At 42.5% G+C, this 18,503-nt stretch overlaps 1 protein-coding gene across 2 annotated transcripts in view; it reads left to right on the top strand.

Annotated features, from left to right (window-relative positions):
• nbeaa (neurobeachin a) overlaps positions 1 to 18,503 on the top strand; it is a 109,864-nt gene that overhangs the window by 74,421 nt on the left and 16,940 nt on the right. For both annotated transcript variants that reach the window (XM_073480099.1, XM_073480100.1), the window contains exons 22-38: positions 1,018 to 1,704; positions 1,873 to 2,322; positions 3,665 to 3,882; positions 4,098 to 4,251; positions 4,781 to 4,804; positions 5,264 to 5,347; positions 6,498 to 6,678; positions 7,700 to 7,824; positions 7,946 to 8,014; positions 8,109 to 8,277; positions 8,645 to 9,024; positions 9,851 to 9,987; positions 11,300 to 11,454; positions 12,370 to 12,496; positions 13,697 to 13,816; positions 15,309 to 15,442; positions 16,150 to 16,211. In XM_073480099.1, coding sequence (XP_073336200.1) covers positions 1,018 to 1,704; positions 1,873 to 2,322; positions 3,665 to 3,882; positions 4,098 to 4,251; positions 4,781 to 4,804; positions 5,264 to 5,347; positions 6,498 to 6,678; positions 7,700 to 7,824; positions 7,946 to 8,014; positions 8,109 to 8,277; positions 8,645 to 9,024; positions 9,851 to 9,987; positions 11,300 to 11,454; positions 12,370 to 12,496; positions 13,697 to 13,816; positions 15,309 to 15,442; positions 16,150 to 16,211 — 3,276 coding nt within the window. The remainder of the gene's footprint in view (positions 1 to 1,017; positions 1,705 to 1,872; positions 2,323 to 3,664; positions 3,883 to 4,097; positions 4,252 to 4,780; positions 4,805 to 5,263; positions 5,348 to 6,497; positions 6,679 to 7,699; positions 7,825 to 7,945; positions 8,015 to 8,108; positions 8,278 to 8,644; positions 9,025 to 9,850; positions 9,988 to 11,299; positions 11,455 to 12,369; positions 12,497 to 13,696; positions 13,817 to 15,308; positions 15,443 to 16,149; positions 16,212 to 18,503) is intronic.

The following is an 18,503-nucleotide window of genomic DNA, read 5'->3' as shown; positions in this document are numbered from 1 at the left end:
AACTTGACCGCAATGCCTCTTTCCAGAAATCATGATCCGGTTGCTCAAGATAATCCACAGAACTTGTTGTGAGCACTTTCATGCAGGAACTATTTTCTTCATTCCGAACTACACCTGCCAACTGTATCATGGCACAGAAGGAAGCATGCATCTACTCGTGGACGAAAGGCTATGTAACTAAGCTAACTAAGATTGCCAATCTTACAGCTCAGCCGAGGAGGACGCCAGTAATGTGCTGTCATGAGCATGAGCCTCTTGTCTATTAGTAGATGCACGCTTCCTTCTCCGTGCTGATATGGTTGGCGGGTTTGAAAGAAAATAGCTTATACATGAGACTGCTCACAACAAGGTCTGTGGGTTATTTTGAGTAACCGGGTCATGATTTCTGGAAAGAGTTTTTCAAATTTTTTTTGGTGGTTGGAGCACCGTGCCCCGCTGCCATCTAGCTTCGTTATTTTTGAAAGAAGGCAGAAATCTCTCCAAAATTCTTCAACTTACACCCAAACAAACCAGATGGATAAGTAGCACTACAGTGAAGAGGAAAAATATCTATTTTTGATTTTTAAGGTGAACTAAGAGCAATCACTTTATTTAAAATCCTTCGCACCAAAAATGAACACAAAGAAGTGATGTGATTCTAAAAGGCTTAAAAATCCTGAATTGATCGTAATTCTTTTTTCAGTGACCTGCGACGCCCAGATACAGCACCATGCTGACATATGACTCACATATTTCAATCGATACCATTTTCGATTCTGATCGCCTCTCTGCTCACTGGTGGAAGTTTAACTCACCCATTTTCTCATGGCAGTGATAAAGCGAGGGGACATTATGGATGAGGGTCTAATAGCCCCGTTAGGCTGGTGTCCCAGTTTTATCCATGTGGCATTTGGTATTGATGATCCATGAGCCCCATAAGGACTACCTAGTGAAGAAGTTCCTGATGTGAAGGTTAACTCTTGTCAGTGCTGTTGTTCTGATCACATCACTAATTAAAATCCCGGCCATCTGTCACAGGTAACCTACGAAGCCCATAAAGAGTACCTGGCGAAGATGTATGAAGAGTACCAGCGGCAGGAGGAGGAAAACATGAAGAAGGGGAAGAAAGGCTCAGTGTCCACCATCTCTGGGCTTTCTGCCACGCCCGCCCCTGTTGTCAACGGCAACCTGGAGATTGACGACAACTCGCAGACGCAGACACCTGAGAGCGAGGCCGAGTATAGCGAGGGCGCCGGCGGAGACTCGCGCAACCTCCTCGCTGAAGGCGCCGTGAAGAGACCCAACGGAGAGGCCCTGACGCCCGGGGAGCAGAACGCCGCTCCGGGGGTGAGGGTGGAGGTCCACGATCTGCTGGTAGATATTAAAGCAGAGAAGGTGGAGGCCACAGAAGTTAAGTTGGATGACTTGGACTTGTCTCCAGAAGGCCTTAGTGGAGGTGTAGGTGGTGGAGGTGGGGGTGGGATAGAGAACGGACCTCTGGTGGAGGTGGATTCTCTCCTGGACAGTGCTTACTGCACCGTAGTTCAAAACCTAAATGGGAATCTGGCGCCTAAAGATGACACGCCAGTCTCAGGGGTCGGGATGGGGTCAAGCCTCGGGCTTTCAGGAGTCACCCTGGAGGATGATGGAAACATGGGCCCGCTTATCACGTTGGCTGACGAGAAGGACAGCGTCCCGAGCAACAACGGATTTCTCTTCAGCAAGGTGGGATGTTTGCTGAAGATTATTAAAAATGTTCCCTTGCTGACCTAAAATATTGCACCACGATTCAGTCACAGTTACATCTCTAATACTTCTGAGACTTTCTCTTGTTGCTGCAGACTTCTCTGAATGTTCTTTTATGTTTTCATTACACCAAATTATCACTTCCAGGTTGACGAGAAGCTGCTTCCAGCTCTGGCAGCCACAGACCCCCTCGTGCTGCCGAGCCCAGACCAGCCCACTCCATCCGGCCCCGTCCCAGCTCACTCCACCACCAGCGCCAGTGATGACCTCAGCCTGCTGGCCCACATGACGAGCTGCGGCTCTGATTTAACACAGACCCAGAGCCACACTTCTGGGGAGCTTCCAGAGGACGGGCCCTTCAAGATCCAGAGCCCTCTCGCTGACATCAGCTCCATAGCTGAGGCTGAGAGCCAAACCCAGATCCAGGGAGCCTCGAGACCAGACTTCCCAGAGGGAGAGGGCACATCGGGGGCAGAGGGAGAGGCTGCAGGGCTAAAGACTGGAGGAGACACAGCCAGCACCACCTCTGATACAGAGAGGTCAGATGATGGGAAAGACAAGGACACAAAGAAGATCCAGACCACTGCGACCACTCAGGTGTGCTAATCGTGTACTTGTTGTACATACTGTAATGGTCTCATGCAGCTGCAATTCATACTGTATTTTAGAGAGAGAAATCATTTATTTTCCTATACTTCGTTATCAGAATTTATAAAGACACATGATAGTTAGCCAGTGGTGGAAGAAGTACTCATATATTTTACTTGTGAAAAGTATCAATACTACAGAGTAGAAAGACTCCTAAAGTCCTGCATTCAAAACCTTACTTGTGTAAAAGTACAAAAGTAACCACGTCAGAATATCCAGTACTTTAAGAACCAAAAGTGAAAGTATTCATTATGCAGAATGGTTCATTTCTTAATTAGACATGCATTCATGTTGTAGCTGAGCAGATTTTAATTACTTAATATATCACTGGGTTGCAAACAAATAATGAATCACCAATTATCAGTTTATTTTATTTATTTTATTTATTTATCCAGTGTATTTCTCAGGGTCAGTGCATATAAATGAACATTACTATAAACATTACAGAGAGACTAGTTTTCATCCGTAGTCCCTGGCGTTGGCAAACTAAAATCAACAAACAACTTCAAAATAACAATCACGATGTAAGGTTTGTCAGTTAAACTAAAATCAGGACAAAGACACGGGCAGCAATAAAAGCAGAGCGATTCACACTGCAGCGATGCAAAGACAAACAACACAACAACAAGCAAACACACACATGTCCAGCTTCACTCAAACAGACATATGCAAGGTCAGATAAGAGTTAAGACAAGCATGAGCAGACACTGATCTGAGAAACAACTCAACAGTAACACTTATTACACTAACACAGGGCAGTTGCACAGCGTGCAAGTTGTGTATTGACAGACATTTGCCAAATGATGAAGGTATCCAAACTAATGCTGATGATGTATGTTTTGTATTGATTGTCCTTCTCTGCAAAATAACGATCAACTAAAGCTTTCAAATAAATCTAGCGAAGTAAAAAGTCTGAGATGTAGTAGAATAGAAGTATGAAGTATCAAAAAATGGAAATACTCAAGCAAAGTAAAGTCTCAAGTACTTACTGTATAGTAAATGGTAAAATGTGCTTCTGAGATGCCCTGGCCTACAGATCTTGTTTTCCGAATGTAAGAAAACATGTTTGACATCAGTGGAGAAACTGCCTCGTACAAACACAGCCTGACCTGTCAGCCACTGACCTGACCTGGGGACAGTTTGTCTGAATAAACAAATCCCAGAGAGTTTTCTGTGGTCCCTCTAATGAAATTACATTTCAGAACTGTATGTATGCCAAGTTTCATATGACACTAGTACAAAATGTACTCTGCTGGCTGACCCAATCTCCCCCCTTTCCACCATGTTGCAGGCCCTGCACGGTCGCACTGCAGCCCAGCTGGAGCGGGACCTACGTGTAGATCTGGGTTTCAGGGGCATGCCCATGACCGAGGAGCAGCGCCGGCAGTTCAGCCCCGGCCCACGCACGACCATGTTCCGTATCCCAGAATTCAAGTGGTCTCCGATGCACCAGAGGCTGCTCACTGACCTGCTGTTCGCCCTGGAGACTGACGTGCACGTGTGGAGGAGGTGAGTCAGGGTGTTTGTGCGACTCTAGTTGATCATTTTTATACATTTAATTCTGATGATGAGACACACAACTCTCTACTTTGTATTTCTAATTGCCTCATCTTTTCTGCTATAAGCTGATACTAGATTAGACTGAAGATAATTGAAATGTGATTTCTCCGATATTAAATACTGTGTTTTTCCATCTTCATTCCAACTCTGATCTTCCATTTCAGCCACTCCACCAAATCAGTGATGGACTTTGTGAACAGCAACGAGAACATCATCTTCGTCCACAACACGATCCACCTCATTTCTCAGATGGTGGACAACATCATCATCGCCTGTGGAGGCATCCTGCCTCTTCTGTCTGCTGCCACCTCCCCTTCTGTAAGTGGCTCTACTCTGCCCCTCTGTGGTAGGAGGGAAACCTGCAGGTCAACAGCTGCTTTGTAGGCTTGTTGTAACACAGACTTTGATTTCCCCCTCATGCTCAGTGCAGCATTGATTTTGCATGATTGAATAGGTTTTTTTGAACCTATAAAATCATGATAGATCAAAAATGACATCATAATTCTTAATGTCTGAAGGTTATACTTGCAAAAGTTCTGTTTAGTTTGGCCTTGAATAAAAAAAAAAAATGGGTAAACTGATTAAAATTTCAAGAACATTTTCTGGATTCCTCTCATCTGTATCTCCATATATTTAACTGTCAATCTAACACTTCTTTGCACAGTATTTTAACCTTTATTTAATATTTGTTCTAATCCTTTTAATTAACACTCTATTTAATTTGATAGTTTGATGATCTATTTATTTTAATCATCTTCCTTTTTTTCTTTTCCTCTCTGTTTTGTGTATTCTGTGTATTTTCTTGTCTTTTCCGTCTCTGTTTTTGTCTGTTTTTTTGCATGTGCAGAGTTCTAAGAGTAGTGCCAACGCTGTAAGTTGCAGTTTCTTCCTCTCTTTCTATTCTACTAATCCTTTGTTCTGGTTTATTTACCATTGTGACTGACACTTAACCTTGCTTGTCTTGACATCCATAGTGTTTCTATTTGTTGTGCTCCTTTGCTGCTAATCAGTACTCCCCCTTATACTGTTTGTATCTACTGTGAGTATGCATTAATCTCTCTGCCACAGTGTATCTAGTTCGTACAGTTATTAGGACTAGATATATTGAACTAGATACACATTGTATAATATTCTAACACTTTCAGAATATTATACAAATAAGGGGGATTAAAATAGAGGTCAGGAGGAGGATTTACAAGAGAAATTAGAGTGAGAAGATACATTTAGTGGTGAAAATCGTATATTTTATGACAGTGAAAGCATGAGAGTTTTCCAAAAATCCTTGGGGGTTGCATCTGCTAAGCCTGTCCCATTTGTATCAACACTAAAGAAGGCAGGAGGAGCCGGACCCCAGAGGGGGTCAAAGGGAGAGGAGGTGACCCCTGTTCCTGGGGGAGGAGGCGCAGGGGGAGAGGTGCGTAAAGAGCCTGAGGCTCCCACCATCACCAGAAGAGCTAAGAGCACCAACCCAAGCCCTTCTGTCCTCACCTTGTGTGTCTGTTCTTCCCCCAAATGTCCGTGCTCACTCGCTCCGACGAGCCTTGCACTTTGTCGACTCTCCACAGCCCTGCACATCCTGCTTACTGAAGCAGAGACAACCCCTGCTATGCTGCCTGCAGATTTATTTTCAATACAGATAAACTGAAAATTTGTAAAGAAATACTCAGTTTTTTTGTGAACAAAAGGGGACTTTGTTAAATTTTCTACGAAATATATCACAGGCTAGCTGTACACTGCTACTGTTATTGCTAATAGGCCACACAGCTACTGTCACACTCCCACTGTTCCCATTACCTTTGTGTCATCAGGCTGTACCTCCTCTGTGTTGTGTAGAACACCTCATGTTGCCAGATCTCATCATATAAGTATGTATTTCACGTGACCAGCATGATACACAAAGGTTGCTTCTCCTGTTTGTTGGTACAACCAGCCATGACTGTTGCGGTCATGCTCATGTTATACACAGCTGCATACCTTTTTCATAGGTTACTTCTAGGGCTGGGCAATATATCAGTAATACTGTTTATTGTTATCATGATATGAGACTATATACCTTTTATTTTGGCTATATCATGACATGGCATAAGTGTTGTCTTTCCCTGGTTTTAAGGGCTATATTACAGTAAAGTCCTTTTCTAAACTTACCAGACTATTCTACTTGTTCTAGTATTAGTGGTATTATTATTTATCCAAAATCTCTCTTTGTTAATATTTTGTGAAAGTACCAATAGTTGCAATATTAATATTGAGGTATTGGGTCAAAAATGGTTGTGATATTGAATATAGTCTCCCAGTTCTGGCATTTATGAAGTTCTTTTTAGGAGATTTCAAAATATAACTATATAAATATATATAAATGTAAATATATAGCCAAAGAATATTGCAATATTATTTTATGGCCATATCGCCCAGCCCTAGTTACTTCTGTTGTTAAAAAAAATTAATAGAGCTGTATTTCTGGACCTTTCTAAAAACCAGTGAGAGGGCATCCAGTTCTTGTGTCCACATGCAAATTTTCACTGAATAACCTGCGAGCGTGTGTGTATTTTTCCCATCATTCCCAGACGGAGTTGGAGAACATCGAGGCGACACAGGGCATGTCCTCAGAGACGGCGGTGACCTTCCTGTCTCGCCTCATGGCCATGGTGGACGTACTGGTGTTTGCCAGCTCGCTCAACTTCAGCGAGATCGAAGCGGAGAAGAACATGTCGTCGGGCGGGTTGATGAGGCAGTGCCTCCGCCTGGGTGTGTGCTCGTTTGATGTATCCAGTCGTTTGCATTTTGACAGCTTTTGACAGCTTTTTTTCCCCCCAAAGATATACAAAGTCCAATGATATAAACCAGAGAAAAGCAGCAGTGTTTCACATTTAAACATAGGAATGCTGATGGAAACGAAGAATTTGCCATTTTTGCTGAATAAATGACTAAAAAAATTGTTGTAGGTTAACTTTCTGTCAATCATCCAGACGTGTGACTCATATTATGTAGTCAGAGTCTTAAGTAAGTCCCAAGTGGTTTTTTCCCAAGCAAGCAATGTCACATGTTGTGTCAAGTCGAGTCGTTAGTTATCCAAAAAACTGCAGTCTCACCTGTCTTTATAAGGAGAAAAGACAAGACGTCAGTACCCGTCTAGTACATCTACTCAAATTGCTATAATTAGAAGTATTTTTTCAAGTCTGTAATTTTACATAACTATGCATTACACCATTTAACCTGCAGTTACTTTTGAAATCATAACTTATTACTGAATTTGAATTAAAGCTGCTGTAAGCGTTAATTTCTTATTAAAATAAGTGATAAATATTCCAACGGTAATCACTGCTACTGTATATTGTGTTTGTAATTGAGTAATATATCAGTAATCTAACTGTACACGTACATAATTTCAGTACTGTTTCCACCACTGACAGTCGTCAATTGTTGCATCTTTTGATTTCTATTCCGTCTTTGCATTTGCAAACCTGCTTATCCTGTTCAGGCTTGCCAGTATATAACAGGGCTTTGTATAATTCATTTATATTGCATGTTCATATTTTGGTTATTGGTCTTGGAGGGACTGTACATACTCTTAAAACTAATCTGTGCATCTATAGTGAATAAAAGAAGCCCAAAAAACAGGCACCAATTAACAATATGCAGGATTTCTACCCACTTCAGCTTTCTTTTCATTTTTTTCTTCTTCTTTTAATCTATGTTAAAAGAAACAACACCCCTTTCAGTACATAATACTTACATGTTTTGATCTCCCTCTCTCTGTGTCCATCAGTATGCTGCGTGGCTGTGAGGAACTGCCTTGAGTGCAGACAGAGGCAGAGAGATCGGAGCTGCAAGTCCTCCTTAACCAGCAGCAAGTCACAGGACAGCCTCCATAGTGCCTCCACCACCAGCAAGGTACCACACACACACACAAACACACGCATGTGTCAAAAGCACATCCCGCAGACAACTCTCAAAATCTGACACAGAAACATGCATATGTATGACACAGCACATTTCTGCTTTCCATATATAGCAGGATCCAGACAGACTCCTGCAGGATGTAGACATCAATCGTCTTCGAGCTGTGGTTTTCAGAGATGTGGTAAGCATGTTTGTGTGTGTATATACAGTATGTAAATGGGCACAAGTGCAAAGAGTGTTTTTACTGAATTAATTCGTATGTTATTTTGCTGTAGGATGACAGTAAGCAGGCTCAGTTTCTGGCGCTGGCAGTCGTCTACTTTATCTCAGTCCTCATGGTGTCTAAGTACCGTGACATTTTGGAGCCCCAGCGGGAGATTGGCAGGTCCACCAGCCTATCAGGGAGAAGCATCCGCCATGAGATCAACTCTCCAACCAGTACAGGTGATTCTTGTTTTTCTCCTGTTGCAATATCCTCAATATGAGAGTGTAATCCTGGATGAGGCAGTGGTGAGTCATCATTGTAGCGCTGACATAGTGAATACAGGCCTCAGGCAAACAACAATACCTTTGTCAAGAATGTGAGATAATTAGAGGAAGAAGACAGACGAAGGAAGAAAGAAGGAATTAGTTGACAGGGAAATAAAAGCTTACAAGCATGAGGAAACATCTGAGAAAGATGATTGTAACAGACAATGTGTTGTGGAATTTCTTGCCGATGCTTTATACAAAAATAAATCATCCTTATGTTGTAGTTATATCACTGTTGATCATCCTAAAACCACACTGCATCCGTTGTTTTTCCCTCCAGAACACCCATCCTCAGCCTTCTCCGACCGCGATAAGCAGACCCCCACCCCAGTGGACGACTCTCCCCGAGCCGGCCTCCCCCACACAGACTCAGGCATTGGAGAGGAAGGCCACGTGGCCGGGTCCCTGAACGGCTCGGAGATGGGCCTGGGGCTCGGCCTCGGCCTGGTGGGGAGAGAGACAGACAGAGACAGAGACAGAGACATGGGAGGAGGTGGGGGAGGAGGCACAGATCTGTTGTGTAGCCTGTCGGACGTTAGAAGGTCACAGGAGAGTCTTCTGGATTCTCCCCACAACCCCGGCTCCACCTCCAACTCCAACCAAGGCCCACCTTCGTCTATCTCCAGCATCAGCCAAACAAACAAAGGCATCAATGTCAAGGTGGGTCGTTGTGACCCCCATCCCGACCTGGCTGCTTGTGACTACTAGTGATTGGATTACTTTCTAAATCCAGTTTGAAGTCTTTTAATACGTGAGAATGTATTTCTAGTCATAGAGAGAGGCCTGTGACCATAAAAATGTTATCAATTTATTGTACAGTATATATATCTCAGTTTTATTAACAATCACCTTAGTATATTTGGCCACCAGTTTAAGCATTTTATACTTTTTTTAATCCATCCTTGAGAATGACGCCATCCGCGATCAATTATTTAGTGAACTATCGACCCTCAGTCTTTCCCTCCCGTCTGCTGTCACTCTCACATTCTCTGCAGACAATTCCATCATCTGAGTCTTAAGAATTAAAAGTTAATTGCTCTTTAAAAGGATGTAATTACATTATTATGCTTTCATGTTACCATTGTATCATTGGTATATCGTCCAACAAAATAAAGTTATCATGACAGGCCTACAAAGAGACTCTACACTATTGAGGCCCTGTGAATCCTTGAGCACCTGGTTAACAACCACATCTGTATTGTTAGCTGTGAACGGGTCAAGATCTTTCCACATACGCTCCTTCTAGTGAGGTTGAATTAGGTCCTGTATCTTTAAAGCCTGCACACTTTTCTAACTCATTTACATTCATTCACTGCTGGAAAATGTGTTTTACAAACCCTACATAGAAAACAAAATGTATAATTTCATGGTCCCTTTTAAGAAGTTGAATAATAACCAAGAATTAGTCAAGCCCTTAAACGCCTCACAGCCTCAGCAGCTTGAGTGCTGCAGTCACCTGATGTTTTTTTTATACTCTGAAATGCAGGAGATCCTGAAGAGCCTTGTGGCGGCTCCTCTCGACGGTGGGGAGATGGGACAGGAGTCTGGGCCGACGCCCTATCACCCAGACCCTGCCCTGAAGACGCACCCGATGCTGCCCATGCAGTTCCACTCCTTCGACAGGTCAGTCCCAGTTAGTGTTTGACCTACAAGAGACAGAAAGACATAGACGGTGCAGCCTGACTCATCCATCAATTGAGATTTTTCTAGCTATTGCTGCAGAAGAGTACACTGCTATTTGTCATATATAACAAAGCTCTTTGGATGGTAACATTTACAGGATTTACAAGCAAACATAATGTGCTTCACTTGCCAGCAGTCACAATGTGTTTTTGTAGTTTGTTTTTTGGTAATTAAACTCCAATTATGCAGATAAGAGAAGCATAAAAATTGGAATTCAGCACAATGGCTTGTTTGCAGTTTCTTATATTTACTGTGCACCAAGTGATTGAGAAGTCAATATAAAAACCTAAAAGCTTTATTTGTTTTTAGTGCCACTGATACCATGATTATAAAACATTACGCAGTTTATAATATTTTTTCCCATTTTCGTCAAAAGTCTGATAGGGAAATAAATATGTTTGCTAAATTATAAACTTATTGGATGTGCCAGGACGTAAACAAAGTCTGAGCCGAGGCTATCTTCTCCAGACTCTTAACATGTAGACTCTCCGCTGAGTGATGACCTGCTTCTTTCTCGCGTGCATCACTTAGTCTCCTTGATCCTGCCCTGTGGCAGTCCTTGAGAGCTGAGTTATTGATTGAAGACGATATGCATAATGAATCATGGATGGCTCTATATCAATCCCCCAAGATGTCTTCCCGATGTATCAGTCTGTCTGACCCATGCAGACTGGCTTGATAAATCTGATCCATCCGCCCATAGAAATTAATGGCAAAAACATAACACAAAGAGTGTTTTCAAACAGTTTTTCTAAACAGTCACTGCTTTATTACTATGCTTTTGAGATCTGAACTCTCACCATCCCTTAATTTAACTTAGATCTTTGCATGTTGGCATTTTAGGCAATTAAATAAACTTCATTGTGCTTCATATTTATAACTATGCTTTAATGAGATGTCTTATAAAACGTTTTATTTACAGCTTAGAGTAATAATACCAGTCTTAAACCTTAACACCAGTTATAAACTGACCCATAGCCTTTGTGCATATACAGCGATAGTGTTGCAAAATGCAACATTTAACAGAGTTTCCCCAACTGACACCAAAAGGTTTAACAGCTGTAAAACACTTGAAGTTGCTCTTTGTATTGTTAGAGTCAACATGCTCGACTGAAGTCTACTGTACGTTCATCCTCTCAGATGTTCTCGCAGTGACCAACACACAGAGCCAAGATATCACTGAGGAGCGTTCAATAAAGAATCGTGTGTGTGTACACGTTTGTCTGATGCCTTTGTCTCCCATCTCTTACAGGAGCGTTGTGGTTCCTGTGAAAAAGCCGCCGCCTGGCAGTCTGTCAGTCAACACGGTGGGCACACCCACTACGAGTGGAGCAGCCACTGCCGGCAGCACACCCAACATCTTTGCTGCTGCGACAGCAACACCCAAGAGCATGATCAACACCACAGGTGAGAGATAGTACACTTTTAAAACCGTCTTCACACTTCACGCTAATAATTTCATTCCCAAACCGATTCCTTTGGATATTTTTGCCCTGATACATTTTAGCTCTGCATCTATTCAGTGTGTGTTTAAGGAGAGGCAGCAGACAGACACCTGCAGTATGACGAAGGTGTTGAAAGGCCTCCAGCGATTCAAAAGCTGCTCGATGAGGCAGGGCTGGATTTCTTCTCTTTTTACAGAAACTCTTTGATGCTTTCCTCTGCTGTCCTTTGACAGCCAGAACAAACTAGAATAGAAACAAACTGCACCAACAGAGCCTTTCATGATTACTTTTAGCCTGGTTCAAGGGCAGGAACCGGATCAATGCAGTAACGGAAAACACAGCGAGTGTATCAAGAAAGTTGAGTCGATTCCGCCTGTGCCGGACCATGCACCTTTCCCACAGCTCACATTTGATGCAGATGAAGAAATAAGCATGTATTTGACATTTTTTGACCCAGGAACGCTATTAAATAAGAACACATTGACAGTATAACAAGATAAGAATCAAATACACATCAGCTGACGTGCAAATCAGTGCTGTTTCTGTACTCAGCAGATCTATTGTAGCAGAGTGGATTTGTATTCAAGGCTCACACATATTGCACTGTATCATACATGCATAATGGACAAGGAAGGGATTTGTTCCCTGGAATGGATTCTGTATATTGATTGCAAAGCTATTTTCACAAACGGGGCCATTACCAGCAGACAAGCAGCAGCATGTCCAGTGAAATACTATCCAAATTGAATTTGGCCGCAGCAGATTGCGACATTAATACATTTCCTTTATTATTATCCCGCAAGCTAGTCTAGGTCACGCTTGATTCATGTTTCTGTAATGCATGTCTGATTTTTCATCACTCTGTCCTGCCGTCTAGGTGCCACAGACTCTGCCTCCTCGTCCTCCTCCTCTTCTTCGTCGTTTGTCAACGGCGCAACTAGTAAGAACCTGCCGGCGGTGCAGACGGTGGCACCCATGCCGGAGGACACAATGGAGAACATGAGGTCAGAGCTCTCAACATCACAAAGCTCTTTATCGCCTCGACCATTCACTCTCCTCCCGCTCTTTCTTTTTTTTCTCCCTCCTTTTGGCTTTTGTTTTCACGTTGATTTGTCTGTTTTTCTTGGGTGCCTGTCGTTTTTCCACTTCATTCCTGTCCCTCTTTCACTTCTCACGTAGGTCCTCATCGTTCCCAACAAATTCTCGCTAGACGTTCTCTCTCACTGTCATGATACTGATATTATATAGTAGGGTTAGATAAGTTTTCTCAGGAATTGGGAACATCTGGGGTGCACCTACATGCTTTTTGAGGCCTAGTTGACAATCTGACACTAGTCATTACAATTTTTTTTTTTATGTCAGCAGCAATATAAATGCAAATCAGTGTTCTGACATGTTAGAATGACCAACCACACTTGAAACTGATTTGACTGATTTGTCAAATAACGGTATTCATATGAAATGGCTTCAGCAGTACTAATAGCAGCATCTGAATTGCCAAAAGTCACGTCAGTATGCTGGCTGCTGTCAAAACAGTGTGTTCATTAGTTGAGAAGGGAAACATTCGGTTCACTGTTCACCGAAAATGTGCACGTTGCATGAGCGTTCTCTTTTAGCGTGTTTATGCACTGAAAAGGATACTGTTTCCGATATTGCTCTATGAAACTGATGTTAACTGATAATGTCAGGCTAGTAAGCTAGTAAAAGTACCTTATCCATGGTAACTGACACGCACAAATGCACGCATACCTCCCACACATCTCACTCACTCTACACGATGGTGCTCTTCATCCCTGACATGGCAACTGTGTTTTAATGTCACCCTTACGGTATAATGTAGAATATTACAATATCAACAGGATTCCAGAGTACGTATTTGAAAACATGTAAATAAAACTGTCATAAACCTAAATCTGTGTTTTAGTTGTGTTTCCATACTTTGTGTAGGCATCTGACAGTCACTAATAAGATATAAGATGACACTGTTAATAATTAGGACAAAGCATTACAGTAAGGCCTAATATATAAGTTTGTACTGTAACATTTCTTTCCATGCACTCTCTCTTTAGACATGTTAGGCCGTATGTTATGATCTGTGCAGTTGTGTGCTTCTAAATGTATGGAGTGGAGGCGTGCTTGCGTGTGCTCCTTAATCAGTGTGCGTGTCTGTGTGTTCGTATGTGTGTGTGTGGTTTGTATTGCAGTGCCTATTGTGAGGTGGCGCAGTGTGCGCTGCGCAGCGGTCAGACGCCCCCTGAGCTCAAGTCTTTTAGCTCTCTGGCAGGCTTCCAGGCAGCTCCCCGAGATGCAGGACAGTGTTTTAGGCAAGGAGATACTCTTCCTGTCCCCATGCACCCCCCCCACTCCTCCTCCTCCTTCCTCTCCTCCTCCTCTTCCTCCTCCTCCTCCTCCTCCTCTTCCTCTGCCCCACCTCCACCACACACCCTCTGCTATGCCCAGCCACTACTAAATGTTCCCAGAATGCCATGGGAGGAAGGACAGACATCTTTTTTGTTTCAGGCCAGCAGCTCATAACTTTATATTTACAATCACTTCCAGCATGGCCGTCTTCTCACACTAACCCAAAACCTCAAGATCAGACCTGAGTCCAACTGTGTTTGCAAATAACCTGTAGCAACAGTTTGCCTAAAGGGTAACTCCACCAGTTTTACACATCAAAGTGTGTTTACAGGTCTTGGGAAGTACTACTGCATATGTGAAAAAAAGAACTTTAAAGCCTTTTGTGGCTCCAGAGGAACGTCGTTATGTAGGCACCAGGTTTTGAAAACACTGTTGGACTCATTATGGACAGTTCAAAAGCAAACAATGAAAGTCAATACACCAGAACCAGAGATACAACGTTTCTTACTCCAGGCATTCTTCTTCCTTTTTCAAAACTTGGTGCCTACATTACCCACAATGCAACTTAGCCTCTGAGTGGCAGTTTATAATATTACATGCAGCTTCCTCTGGAGCCACAAAAGGATTTATACTACCTTTTTTTTTAACATATGTAGTAGTACTCTCCAAGACCTGTAAACACACTTTAATGTGTAAAATTGGTGGAGTTACCCTTTAAGTCAACTCAAATGTTTGTTTTAAATGTCACTCATCTGGTGCTCTAATCAAGTTAAAACGTTAAGGTTTGTAAACACTTGTTACACAGGTCTGTGTCAGAAATGACATGCATATAAGGCCAATAATATGCAATTCACTGCCATCATGGCTCCATACAGTAGTTTAGTCTGCTTTGCTGTTCTCTTCCTGCCTTTCTTTGTAGAAAAAATTTACTCTGCACATGATCTCACACACAATAATAATATGATATAAAAGTGAAGTCAAGATACAATATATACAATTTTCTCCAGTGCAGTTTGAAATAAGAGCAGTTTTTGGCAGGTTTAGCTTTTAATGCACTTCCAGCTTCACTCATCCCACAGTGCTAAGTTGATTAGCTCAACGATTAGTCTTAAAACCTTTCCTTAGCATTACTAACCCAGGCATAGTGCTCCCATACCAAACCATCACTACATCCTCTTTGATTCTGTAAGTTTTTTGTGTCTTCTGTGTCCATTTTTCTATTTCTTTCTCTTTACCGTCTCTTGGCTTGCCTTGCCTTCTCCTCCCCTGCGTCATTCGTCCTGTTGCCTCCCTTTTCCTCACCTATTGCTCCTCATTTCGCGCATGTTTTCCTTGCTCTCTTCCCCCTGAGAGTTTTACCCCACATGCACTTCTACCCTCATCTGTATGTTGCTTATTTTATCTTCTCTCCCACTCTTCTCCTTCATCTTCTCTCTCACTTATTTCCCGCCTCAGCATCACCACCAAGCTGGAGCGCGCTCTGGAGAAGGTGGCCCCCCTGCTGAGGGAGATCTTTGTGGACTTTGCCCCCTTCCTGTCCAGGACGCTGCTGGGTAGCCATGGGCAGGAACTGCTCATTGAAGGTACAGGTGCTGTACACGGCTCCTTTTTCTCTAACTGGCGTCTCTCTGTGGAGTCTCCCCATCACTGTCCCTCACCGCAATGTTTGTGTGCGAGAAGGACTGAGAGGAAATGCGTGAACGAGCGGGTGAATGAGTGAGTGTGTGCTGAGAGTGAGTGAGTGTCTTTGAGCTGGCTGCTTCACTCATTCGTCAAACAGGTATGAAGTCAGTATTTTGCACCATTTTCCGACAGCTAGCTAGATAATGTTTTTAATCAGATTATGTTCAGTTTGAGCGTTAATTGTGCTCCTATTCTAGATTGTACTAAATGTGATGCACTTTTCCCTCTGCCCACCTGCTTCCTGGCGTCCTGTTTTTGTGATCCACTGTCTCAATGTTGATTTCTCCCTCTCCTCACTTCCTGCTGCTTTCTCCCTCTCTCCCCCCTCCTCCTCCTCTCTCCTTACTCATCTTTTTCTCTCTGCTGTTTGTTCCTGTCTTCTCTGTGGCATGCTTTATATAAACTTGACTACACTGACTGTATACAATAGCAGAAAACACTGACACTACAGTGTCTTTTTTGATGATATTTTGGTGTCTTGCAGCGGTGTGTGTGTGTGTGTGTGTGTGTGTGTGTGTGTGTGTGTGTGTGTGTGTGTGTGTGTGTGTGTGTGTGTGTGTCAGAGAGAATGAAAGAGAGGCTCCTGACTGTGCTGTGTGTCTCTGTGCTGCAGGTCTGGTGTGTATGAAGTCGAGCACTTCAGTTGTGGAGCTTGTGATGCTGCTCTGTTCTCAGGTTGGTAACTCCTCACCTCTCTTCTCTGTCCTCACACATGAGATCCACATTGTCATCTCATTTCTAACCAGAGGTGGCAAAAGTACACACATTCTTTACTCACGGAGAAGTACAGATACTTGTGTAAAAAAAAGTACTGATTCAACTTCTTTCTAGCAGCCATTTCTGTGCAAAGCTAACTGAACCTCATGTCGTATTTATATAATTCAAAGACTATTAAACTCAAAGGTTGAATAAACCAGGATTTGTCCCAGCAGTCTATTAACACACCAGAAAGATAGTTGATTGTTGAGTCTCATTCCCAGGATAATGAAATACCGACATTTTGAGTTGGTAAAGCGTCCCAAGCACAGCAAAAATTGGGAAAATAAGAAAATCCAGGCAGAGGGCTGCAGATACGAGACACTAACACAGTTTCTCTCCCCCTTGCTACGTCTGCTGTGCGTGATATGCCCTGGATCAGTCTTGCGATGTTGGGAAGGCGCCGTACATGACGCAAAATAAAAAATCAGTGATAATTCCCCTCATGTGCATAAAAACTAAAGTAATAATCCTGTTTTGATAATGTAAGGAAAAAAGTAAAACGTTGGTAGTAAAAGTAAAAAGTAGCATATACCTGAAAAATCTACTTAAGTACAGCATTTGTACTTCATTACTTCCCACCTGTTTCTAACTCATTCTGAAAGTGTTTTTTCTTTTAGACCCTTAATAACTGCTGTAAAAGTGGCTTGCAGACAGGAAGCGATTGATCCGCCCTGTGAGGCAGGGTTGACCATGTCATGAGCGCATTGCGGATGTAATACAATCTCAACTTATATGCATCATCACACAATCAACATCAAGGACACAAAGATCATTTTTTACGTTAATCAGAGGCACGTAAACTTTTCTCGTCCTGGATTTACCTTTTAAAAATTAACTTAGATCATGAAGGCATCACAGCTCAATTCATTTAGACTGTTTCCGGTGTCTTTTCTCCAACTAAGATTCAAATCCAGTGTCTCTATTTTTCTGAATAACACTTAAAAGACAGAGTGACAACAATGAGGCACTTACCTCTACAGATGGAGAAGGTGACCAATCTTCTTTTTCTTCCATGTGATGAAGTTCCTCTCCCAGTTATTCCCTCTTTTTATTGGATTCTGTAGGAGTTCTTGTCCTTGAACGAACCCTTCAGCTCTTCCCTCCTGCTCTTCTTTATCTTCAACATTACCACCATGCTCCCTGCATTTTCTCTCCTTTTCTCTGCTCCATCTTTGCTCTCCTGCTCCATTTTAACTTGAGTGATCCAGTGGGCAACTGCTTTCATCTTCCACGGCTCTCCACACTGCCCTTTCCTCCCACCACTCCCTCGCCTCCCCCTCTGGCTGGCTGTTCGTCAGCATGTATAGTATTACCCGTGGCTCCGGCCTTGTCTGCCATTAGAGGCCCAGGAGAGAGAACCCTAGCCCAGATATCGATCCCCTGGATCGGGGGGGGGGGGGGGGGGGGGTGTAACAGGAGATGCTCCCACGTGTCCTTAACAGCCTTAAGAGCTAATGGAGCGCTGATAGTTTTGAGGCTTTCAGCAACACTCTCATGCTGCTCAGAAGTCTCCACTCTCGTATGCACAAACACATAAAACCCTCACATCCTCTTAGACGGATGCATCCACATTAGAAAGCTCTTTAGACGTTTCTCCATCCTTTTTTGAGCAGTTTTGTGGTAGTGTACCTTCACAGTGGTGATTAATAATAAAACTGAAGATTTCCTGTGTATTTTTCTTTCAAAATACGCTATTTTCCTCGCAATCTCAACCAGGGCTGACCGATGCAACTGTATATACTGGGCTACTGTTGTTTGTTGATTTATATGTAGAGTTGTTTTTCGGATCTCAATGCTTGCATTTATTAGTCATATTGAGGGCAGACTTTTTGAAAGCTAATGTGGATCCAATAAAGAATTTAAAAAAAAAATAATCTACTCTGAAACCAGAGAGATTTATGAGGGATTTTATGACTTAACTCTGGTAACCACACACAGTGTACATTAGCATATTGTGTTGCAAAGTGATTAGCAGGACTATATTATGTAAATATTGAATTTACAGCATTTTTGTGAGAAAGTACATTGATTTATTTTGGTATTTCATTCATAAGATTAGCCCAAAACAGACATTACAATCCGACTGTTTTATTTATTTTATCATTATCTATTAAAATCTCTTCAGACGATATGCATTAATTAATACATCACATTCATCATTTTTTCAATGTTTGTTTTTACTCTGAAACAAGTCAAAAATCATCCTAA

Source organism: Pagrus major, chromosome 13 (assembly GCF_040436345.1).
Source record: "Pagrus major chromosome 13, Pma_NU_1.0".
In the NCBI taxonomy this organism is placed as follows: Eukaryota; Metazoa; Chordata; class Actinopteri; order Spariformes; family Sparidae; genus Pagrus; species Pagrus major.
Note: the sequence above shows the minus strand (reverse complement) of the source record. Positions and strands in the feature narration are given on the sequence as shown.